Below are 11,431 nucleotides of genomic sequence, written 5' to 3'. Positions count from 1 at the left end.
TATTTTAATAATACTAATTAGTGATAATAACATTGAAGGTGATAATAGCAATAATAACAGCAATAATAAATTAAAGATAACGTTTATTTTTATAATAATAGTAATACTAATTAGCAATAATAATAATAATTATGATACTTATAATACTAGGCCTACTTAGTAATAATAGGGTAATAATATCGATAATAAAGGTGACAACAGCAACAACAACAACAACAACAATAATGATAATAATAATAATAATATGAGAAAAATACCAATAAAACACCAATAACAATATTTTTGAAATTACTATTATTAAAATAATAATACTAAGACTAATATATAATAATAATATGAATTAAAAAAAATCGAGAATTTTGTATTATTTATATGGTAACAATAAAAATTTAAACAATACATAATGTTAATGCTAAGACTAATAATTGATATTAAAACTAACGATAATAAAAACAATAATAACAATGACACCAATAATAACAGCAATATTATTGTGGCCGAGTTGACTTGTGGCCGAGTTGACTGCAGCCGAACTTTTTGTGGCCGAGTTGATTTGTGGCCGAGTTGACTTGTGGCCGAGTTGACTGTGGCCGAGTTGACTTGTGGCCGAGTTGGATCGAATTCAAGTTGCTGTATTTAGTGCGCTAGGCCTAAACCTCTGGTGTGGCATGTAGTCATATAATATGTTGACTGTATCGGACACTACATGTAGTTACTAAGACCTCTGTTAGTAGTCTTTGCTACATGTTGTGTGCATTGAATATATGCCCAGGAAATATGGTTGCATTCCATGTATGTGCTATTTTATCATCCAATGCAATTGTTTTTACTGTTACTGTAAACCTAGCCTAAGAAAGGTTGGCTAAGCATGTAGAAAAAACATCTAACATCTACCCTACAGGCATGAGGGGCGAATCCAGAGATGTCCGAAAGTGGGGGGTGGGGTCCCTAAGTGGGCCGATCAAGATAACACCACCCTAGGCTCCTAGGATTTTCTAAACGTCCGAAAATAAGGCGTTTCAGGCAATAAATTTTTTTATTAATTTTTTTATTTATTTATTTATTCTTAAACTTATTTTTTCTTCTTGACACTTCAGTCCTATGCTCGTCTGTATTATTGTACAATACGTCTTTTCCGTATAGTATCTTGGCAGCAGTAGCTACAGAAACTTGCTGACAAGGGTCCAACATGTCAGAAGAGCCCCAACCAATGGGTCGACCACTGCCTCGTTCGGTATCCCAGAATATAAAATCCCTTTAGGGTTCACCGGGACAGTTTTTATGTCTTATTAGTATGGTTCAAATTGTGCTTTCAGACCACAATTGGCAATCAAAATAATATTATTTGGAAAGGCAAATTATAATTTTTTTTTTTTTTTTTAATTTTTGATCTGATAAACTTGTCTGGCATCGGACAACAGAGGTGTCCGTGCCTGTCCGACATGGGGGATATTCCCTTTGCCTCCCGGATCCCCAGCTGGCACCACCACTGTATCTGGAACTCTCCAGTCTGTATTGGTACCAGCCTATTCTAGGTAGAGTGTGATGTCACCTAGATCTGGGGGTCACCTGACAGGACGTCCTTGATGTTGATGTGACCAGGTGACACCCTATCGGCTGGCTCTACAACAAGCAATTGTTGAGTTCTGTGGTGGTGACATCTCAATAACACGTGATAGCCTTCCAGCACAGTGTAGCAATGACCCAGGCGTTCAAGGATCTAATTTCCGGGTTCCACACGCTAGCATTGTAGCATATCTTTCTCCAAAGAACTACTGTCAATTCGACTAATTTTTCTTCTATATTAACCTAATTTTAATTAAAATGTGTGCCGTGTAAATATAAATTGACTGTTTGTAAAGTGGTTAAAGTTAAGATTTTGTGTTATCTTGTTCAACACTGTAGAACTCTCTAGTTGCATTATCATAGATACATTGCAAATGTTCAATTAAATATTATTTTTAATAATTCTAGCCTAGGTCTGGCCTAAAATAAAGGGAGGTTAGCCTGAATAGCGGCCCAGCAGCAGGCTACGGCGAGGTCAAGCCTAGGCTAGGCTCAATGAAAATATCATCAGACTAATTCTAATAATATTATTATTTACCTGTTTTTAATAAATGCAGTTTTTATTCTTATTTTTTCCATTGTACAGTAGCCACTGAAAGTCCTGTTTTCCACACATAAAAAAATACATTATGTTGAATCATCAGTAAATAAATTTAAATGTCACATTTTACAATAATTGCTGAAACTTTGAAAGAAACCTTGCGCAAACAACATAAAGCAACTTGAAAACTTAAAGCCTTATAAAGAGACTTAGCTGATACATGTAAAAGCATCACATTATTTCATTTATTTAAAGAGGGCCCCTGAATATCAGCCAACCTTCTACAGTAGGATAGGATGGAAGGGTCACCCTCTAAATATGGTTAAAAAAAGAAAACCACACACACAAACACACCCCCACACTCCTCTGGTCCTCGTTCAGTGTCATGTGAATATTATTTGTAGTATTGCATCATAATCACAGCAATATTATTCAATCCCCCATAACTTACAAATAAGAGAAAGTTGTTACCCCATTTGCAACTGGGATTAGGCCCACATCCAGAAGTGGTACTATGTGATGCCAGCCCTAAATTTAAAAAGATCCATGTTTTACAATCCATATTTTATTCTTATTTTGTCCATTGTAGCTACTGACCATTTTCTACACACACATAGCATGGGCCTATCTTTTAAAACATCGGAATTGCCGTATATCTCCCAAAAAATATGTTATGCTAAATCATCAGTAAATAAATTTAATTTTTAGACAATTGAAAATGTACTAAATATAATGAATTAAAAGGGAGTCTTACAGTAGACATAACTATATTTTAAACCAGTACTACTCCACAGTATCTCTAAACCCCTACAATAGCAATACTGCAATACCACTGGCTCTTCTCATTTACCCTTTCAGGGGATCTAGGCGACCTCATTACCTAGATGGTCCGTTTTCGCACACCTACATTTAAAATGATAATTATGCGGTGAAAAGCTTTCTGTTGTGAGGTACATGATTTTTAGTACACGAGAGTTTTCAAAGTGTTGGTAAACAAAGCAGTGAATATGTTGGCTCCTCAGCTTTGTCAGTTCTTTTTTCTTGGTTAGGTTTGAGGATATTTATGACTTAGTAAATTGGATTATGTTTTCAGACTGTATTGTCTCAGTTTCAGGTACTAAAAGTATTGTCTGTTATTTTCTTATTTCTCTAGAGTCCAAGCATTTCTTTGAAATGGATATGAGCTCTATGTAAATCTAAAATTGAATTAAAAAAAACCCATTTATTCGGAATTAAAAATTGTATTGTCCTGAAATACATGTTAAACTAAGAAGCAGAATGGTTTGCACACTTAATGATATTTTAATAACTTCTCATAAAAATGTTAAATATTAAATTATTGCGTGGGCAGATCAATGATTTTTGAAATGATTTCTCAGAATAGAGCAAATTGAGGGCCATAGTGTTGGAATGAGGACCCTCCCGAAAACAATATCCTTGTCTATTTAATGATTTAGCATTTCTACTGTAAAAACTGCAGGTTTTTCTCTTAAATATTTTTTTTTGATACATTTTCTCTGATGACAATTCTCAAACCTAACTTTTACTTACTGTAATTTATCTCTCAAGAAAGTAGATTCCAAAAAGTGGCTTTTGGCAAACTGGGATTGTTTTAATCGGCCACCTTGCATATGTAAAGAAAAATGGGTTTCGACAAAGTTGAATATGGTATTTCAGCTCTATTTTGCTAAACTCAGTAGTTGGGGCCCAGGGATGTAGTTATGGTGGACTGAGGTGGGTAGGGCTACCCAACCTTGAAGTTTTCCACCCAGTCTGAAGCTAATTTCATAGACCTCCACCTACTTGTATTAACCCACTTTTCTATCCTTAAAATCCATGAATATGATTAGAGTTTACTAATGTTATCACCTACCCTCCCACCCTTAAAATGTCTATCACCCACTTTAGTTTTCTACAGCTACAACCCTGGGGGCCAGATCTGTATGGTATTGGAAAGAATTCCCCTATTAAACTTTGATACTTAAAATATGATTTATCTCCTCATGCTTATTCTCAATATACTTCTGAGCATGTGCAGAACTTGCCTAAAACACCAACGATCACAATCAGGCATGCAGTGCGAGATCAGCAAGCTGATCCTCCTGCTACACATTCCTTGGCCCAACATGGCCTTTTTCATTAATTTATAATTTATTTCTAATCAACTACAATTCAAATAATATTTTTTGCAATCAAAAGAAAAATTGGATAAATTACAATATTTGTCAATGAATAAACATTCAAAAAAATGAAAATAAAAACATCACAAGTACATTTTGACATTCAATAAATATTTAAAAAGCACAAAAAATTCAAAAATCAATTCAAAAATCAATTCTTCTCTAATTGGTTTTTATTGAAAATTTCAAAAAGGAATATTATATCTATAATAATGCCTGTTTTTAGAATTATGATGTCAAGACAAAAATAATGGCCTTTTCATATTAAATTAAGAATTTTAGCATATTCTTAAAACTAATTTCCAGTTAATTTGTTTAAAATACCAACATGTGCTTTATAAGTAGATTCCAATCGTTCACTAGTTCTTATTCTAAGATAGTATTCACAGGTTTGCAACCATAGCAACAGATCGTTAATGGTTTTTGCTAAACCCAAGTGTGTGACGTGTACAAATTAATCAGTTTTGTTTTTTATGCTCTGCTCCGTACTGATGTAGAAAAAGCCAGATGCTTTTATAGAGCACTCTGCAGATAGATGTACAGCTAGCCAACGGTGATCAGATATATTTGTATGCAAATGATCGGATAAATTATAGGAATCACAAGTGTCAGGTATATCTGAACGCTCGCATCATTTACTCCACTGCTCTCGAGTGGATAAGTTGCTTAGTCATGGATGTAGTGTAGGCTGCATCGGGGGAAATGTATGTATATCATTCAATCACCTGTGTTTGGTTCCGAGGATATAGATGAGCTACGGAAACAGGTAGATTAGTGTCACAAACCCGGGCTTCACCTGATACCATAGGACTAACAAATTAATTAGTGAAGGCTCACATAAAAGATGACGTATGGCAACTACACCGGCATCGGCTATTGATAGGAGGTTCTGTAGGGAGTGTGTTGCATTTATTTCTCTGTGCTTAGAGACCTCACCTACACAATCAAATTTATGTGATGGCTAACGATACTATTTATCTGTGTAATTTTCGTGTGTCTGTGGATGGTGAATGGCTGTGCCTTAGGGAGTTGTCGGATGTGTCCGTTGCCCAGCAAGGGTCAAACTCGAGTACAGAAGGGGCTGAAGAGTCAGGCCAGGAGACTGATGGTAAGTAGTGAAAAAGCAGAATAAATTTGGGCTCAGCTATCTACAGTAGGTACAGTACTGAAACAGTTCAGTGTTTTGATTGAGATTTTTAAGTCAACAATTTTATACTTCTTTCCACAGCAGTTTCTTTAATTCAAATTATCTTAATTAACTCTCCTATTGGTCACTAAGATGTCAAAATTATGCAAAAAAATTATTCATATACAAATTTTAGAAGATTAGCCGGCCCTGAAATAGACCTGAGGTGGCCCTGGGCATTGAATCAAACAGCAATGGAACACACACACCCTGGGGTAGTCCATAAATTGTTTTGATATTAAAATATAGTTTGATTAGAAGTATGTGTATTTAAAATACTATAGTACCCACCCAGGGTGGCGAGAAACAACTGTATGTTGCCTGCGTACACAAGTGAAATGGACTGTCAGAGTTTGAACCCACGACTAGGCCCCTTCCCCCCTTCGGAAAGTCAAAAAAAAAATTTTAAAAAGAAAAAAAATAAGAAATTATTAATTGCCCACCACACCTTAGAGCATAAATTTTTGACCCCCCTATGTTAGTGTTTTCTCTCAACTTGGGGGGGGTCCCTCCCCATTTCGGAAACGTCAGCGCACCCCCTCCCCCTTGGACATCTCTGGATCTTCCCCTAACAAGTCCAAGGTTACGTGACCCAATCGCAACCACTGCGCCTACCACTCTCATCATGCAGTATTTGCTGAAAGTAAAGCTTTTTTTTTGCTTCATTCATTTACTGTAACTAAAGCATGTGTCGCAGCATGTAAGTCGCTCGAATTGGAAGGTTAGGGGTTCGAGACCGACGCTTGTCACACTGCTTGTGTTTTTGACCAAGACACTTTATCTGCATTTGCCTCTCTTCACCCAGGAGTCTAAATGGGTACCTAGAGGTGAATGATTCAGAATGAAATTAGTAGTGCTGATTACACGCATAACTAGGAAGACTCCCTCAGGGGGCAGAGGAGGTTGCACGTTGTGTATGATTGACTCTGTATCCAATGACCGGGGTGGGGGGGGTGGAAGCGCCTTGAGCACTTTTTGGGATATGTGTGCTAAAAAATGCTATAAAATAATAATACTGTATGTGATGGGTTTTTTGTTGTTGAGTAAATAAAAACTAAAATATAACAATGAGCAAAATGTATATATTAAAAAAAATTGCAAAAATGTCTTTGAGATGCATTTTACTCACTGATAATAGCTTTCCCAAGCTATGTACAGTACATGAATAACATTTGGAAAATGGAATTGCATTACTGTACACCATGACATGAATGTGTTTAGCCATTTTCAATCTAATTCACATGCAGATTTCACATTGGATGGTAATTAATGTTCTCAAACATGAATTTCAAATGTACTGTAGCAGAGTGTGTTCCAGTAATTAATGTTTTGAGACATCCAATTATATACGCCTGCTTGGATTGGCTGTAAAAGGTCACATGATCTGTTGAGAACTGGATTCCTTGAAATCTGTCAAGAAAAATTTATCTTTATGTGTTGGAGAAACTTAACATTACTTGAAGCTGATTGAATACAGTAGGTTTCTTTACCAACCACAACCTGAATATTAAAAATTGTAATAGAAAAATATTTAAAAAGAAAACAAAGCACATCAGATTGATTCAGATTAAAGGGATTACCTAAAAAACAATATTTATTGTTTATTGTAATATTTAAATATTTAATTCCCTTTCATTATCAATTCCTTTGGATCAAAATGTATGTTTTTAAATCTTTATATGACTTTATGAGGTTTTAATCAAACAGGATTAAAATCATTTAAAATTCCACTTGATTTTTTTTTTTCAAATTTGGAAAACAATTAAAAAATAAATTTTGGAAAATTTTGAGAGGGCCAAACAACTTCCAATAAAACACTTAAAACAATTTATACAGACAAAATTTATTACTTTGATTACTGATTTAACAACTTGTCGCTACAAAATTAATTAATTTAATTAGAAGCCAAATTTTAGTGTACTTAATTAAGGCAAGCAATGGCATGTGGGAGGACAGTAGTTGATGCAGCATTTGCGGTCCAACACTCAACATTATGGTTTTGAATCTCTTGGTGCATTTTTTCTTGTGACCTTTAGCAAGTTCCCTTAATCCAAATTGTCTCTCCACCTAGAAATACACAGTACATGAGTAATTGGTAGATTTGAATGGCAATCTGCTATTACCAGCTGCAACGTTATCAAATACTTCCTTAGGGAGGGAGCTGATTATGTGTTATACAGTATATATTCAGTAAGACTGACCTGATATTATTGCTTGTCTGTTTAAGATGTACTATCAGTCAAAAAAGACAGAAAAATACATCAAAAATTAAAAATTTTGAATAGTTCATTTGAAAGGATAAAATAATTATTAGCTTCCAATGAGAAACAAATTTAAAAACCAATATTTTTCATCGATTTCCAAACATTTTACAACAAAAATCCTTAAACTGATTACCAGACAATTCAGGGATACAAAATGCGGATACAGAGGGGTGCATAGCACCTAGCAGTGGTGGGTTTGGGAGGGGGTGTCCCTCTCCCAAAATAGGAAGATTTTTTGAAATGGTACGCCCTTAAAAGCTGTACAGAGCATCTTTCAGCAAAGAAAAGCATCTATTGTTTAGAAGCGATATGCCTACTATTACTCCGTTGCACACCAGGCAAGTTGGAATCATATGATCACCTTTATACGGAATTGAGTATCCAAGAATACCGGAAAGTAAAGTTTGTTTTGGTTTCTTCCTTCTTTGTTATGATTTAAGTGTCCGAAAAATGACTGGGGAATATTTTGTTTATTCAAATTCTAATTTTAAGGTAGTAACTTTACTTGATTGAATATGCAAATTAAGCAATTCAAATGTGAAATTAAATTGTTTTTTACCTCTTGACTAGTAGTACATCTTTTAATTGGTGAGAATTTTTTTTATAATTGTTTCAAATTAAAAGGTTTATATTTAAATATACAATGTATTACCATAATAAATTCAAATATTAAATTACATTGATCAAGTTATTCGATGGCTTTTATTGAAGCTAATTTAAATATGTTTGTGCCCCATCTTACAAAATAGCCAACACTTGCTTATCATTGGCTATTCAGTTTAGTTATATGTATAGAACAAACACTTTTAAATAACCATAAATCACAACAGAGCCTTATCGAGTTGTCATGTAAGGTAATTATACTGTGATACATTATTCAGTTTGTATTGGATGAATGGCTATCATTTTACTAGTTGCGTTTATTATCACTATTTGAATGTACCAGGGGATGAATCTATATAAATGTCAGTTCCCTTGGTGTAAACTAGTATCATCTAAAATATAGACCAAAAGGCAAAACACTGAAAAACAACAATGACGTATGGAATGATGATGGTGGATATACAAAATTGATAAGCTTGCTTAAAAGTATATAAATGGACTACAAACTGTTTTACTGCGAGTAAAAACCAGAGCTTCTTAGACAAAGTGGTCTATTACAGTAACAGTGAAAGTGTACATAATATGTATATAATAAATTATGTATGTACAGTATAATATGTATATAATAATAAGATAAAAGAAATATTTATTTTATTGTATATTAATATTTTGAAATCTATAATGGTATTAAATATATCATTTTAAATCCCACTATTGTCAATGATTGTGTGGCTGATTTATTGATGAAATCAAGAGTAAGGGGAATGGTCTCCCAACCTTGAGGTGGGGTTTCAATCCTTTGCTCTGCATTTTGCTTGTGTTCTTAGGCAAGGCACTTTACCTATGCTCTCTCCGCCCAGGACTATAAATTGAATGTATGGGTTTGGCATGTAAAGCAGCATGACTGGAGGCTACTGTACTTCCCAAGGAGCAGTGAAAGTTGCACAAAATTTGCTGATTTGCCAATCTAGTTTCTAGTGACGGGCAAAAAAAAAATAATGCCAACGCCTTCTATATTCTTTGGATTGTGCGCTCTAAAATTAAAATGCTTACAAAATTAATTAAAAAATATAATGCAGTCATTTACACATAAAATCATATGCATCAGCTCATAAAAAGAAACACATTGTACATTATTGCTGAAAAAAGGTATTACCATCTTCTATTGGCAAAGTTTTTGCAATGAAATAAGCAAATATAATTACAAAATTTTAGTATTCCTAATTATACCATTTATCAGAGATATGGATTTGTATGGTTATGTGTGTGTACACCTGCTATGGCTTACCTTCATCTAGCCATTTTTAATCGCCTGATTTTGAGAAGGTGACATGATCTTGTGCTCTTAGATGCAAAGCACTGCGTTTAATTCTTATTAGCATTGACTTGACATCGCAGCGTTTGTATCAGTTGATAATCTGCGTGTGCCTAGTGTTCAATTCATAATGAGGATAAAGGAATGAACATAGCTTGATTCATTGATAATTTTGCTACCCTGATATAAAAAAAACCAAATAATTTCTGAACCATATTGTAATAAGGAAGAACTTGATGGTACTCTGTATAATAATTATATTATACTGTTATTATTTATGTGTGTATTTATTTGTTTATTCATTATTTATAACTATATAATATATTGTTATTATTTATGTGTGTAATTATGTGTTTATTCATTTATTTTTATTTAGTCATTACTCATTTATTTACATTTGTTTCACTTATTTATTAAATTTGTTTATTCATTTATACCATTTGTATACTTATTTATTTTTATTATTTATATATTTTTACATGCTTATGTATTATTTATTGTTTTATTTATAATTTATATTTCATTTTTGGTTTATTCATTAATTTATTTTTTTAGCATCTATTCATTTATCTAACTAACTCAAAATATTTTTTTTCTTAGTTTCTTTTGCTCTTCCTTTTCCGCAGGAATGACCTTGAGGTTTATGGGTTATGCATTATTAAACGTTTTCACACAGTGGAATGGGGAAGGCAAATATTTATGTACGAGCCTGGAGTGCAATAATATCATATCATTAGAAATATTAATACCCTGATGTTACATTAACATGAAAATAATAATGATTGGTACAGTAACTACAATATTGACACAAATGAATACAAGAGTAGTTCCCAACTGACATTTGAAAATAGAACCACACATACATTACTCGAAGTATAATGTTCCTTTTTTGTAATATCACTCTTGAGCAGTTGTATGTCAATTATAATTTCCAAAAGGACAAATAAAGTGAACTATGAACTTTTAACTACTTAATTATTACTGTAGGTATTATAATAAAATAAAATATGCACTGTGATGCAATTGTTTGTATTTATTGTATAATCATACTTTGCTGCAGTACAAACATGTCTTGAAAAGGATAATCCTTTATACTGTATTACATTATAATTTTGGAATCTTCAAAAATACAGTGGAATATAAATTATAATATTTATATTTTATTGAGAACGTATTACACTATGAAGTGAATACATTTACAATTATAGTGTCGAACTTTACCATAATGTATCATGCCAACACATAATTACCAGATCATTGGCTCAATCATCTACAAAATACTTGGCTCCCTGTCTTTCAATTGCACCCTTAGACAAGACGTTTTTTAGGCATTGTTCAGCGAACCCACTGCCCGCTAATAATGATAATTTCGAATAAATTTCAGAATAAAAATGAAGGTTTTTCTTTATTTTTATCACGCCCGCCACTGCCTTGAAATCTCAAAAAATAAGCTACAGTATTTATATTTCTTCCTAATTACATAAATTTAAAGCATTTAACCATCCCATTACTACACCGCTAACATTCACAATACAATTGTTCATACAATATACATACTTGTTTTTTTTTTTTTATTCTTTATTGATGTTTTATATGTCTTTTGTAATTTAAATTATTATCTTTATCATATTGTATATTTTATGAGGGAGGGGGCAGCTGGCTTGAAAAAGTTATAGTGATTTGTTTGCTTAAGCTTCCCCGACCATCTTTTGGTCAAATAAATAAACTGAAAAACTGAAACTGAAAAACTGAAATTTTATTTTTATTGTCTCCTCC

The 11,431-nt window shown here is 33.2% G+C and overlaps 1 protein-coding gene across 3 annotated transcripts in view; it reads left to right on the top strand.

Moving 5' to 3' along the window:
• Positions 1–11,431, top strand: part of LOC117122886 (RUN and FYVE domain-containing protein 2-like) — a 34,074-nt gene that overhangs the window by 1,351 nt on the left and 21,292 nt on the right. The window contains exon 1 of one of the 3 annotated variants that reach the window (XM_033268654.1): positions 4,871–5,395. The exons of the other annotated variants lie outside the window; for them this stretch is intronic. Coding sequence (XP_033124545.1) covers positions 5,245–5,395 — 151 coding nt within the window. The 5' untranslated portion in view covers positions 4,871–5,244. Of the gene's footprint in view, positions 1–4,870; positions 5,396–11,431 lie in introns of those variants that run through there. 3 annotated transcript variants of the gene reach the window in all.

The sequence above is a fragment of the Anneissia japonica genome, unplaced genomic scaffold, assembly GCF_011630105.1.
Source record: "Anneissia japonica isolate Jap-2015-1 unplaced genomic scaffold, ASM1163010v1 scaffold287711_len853857_cov187, whole genome shotgun sequence".
Classification (NCBI taxonomy): Eukaryota; Metazoa; Echinodermata; class Crinoidea; order Comatulida; family Comatulidae; genus Anneissia; species Anneissia japonica.
This window is presented reverse-complemented; position numbering and strand designations above follow the sequence as displayed.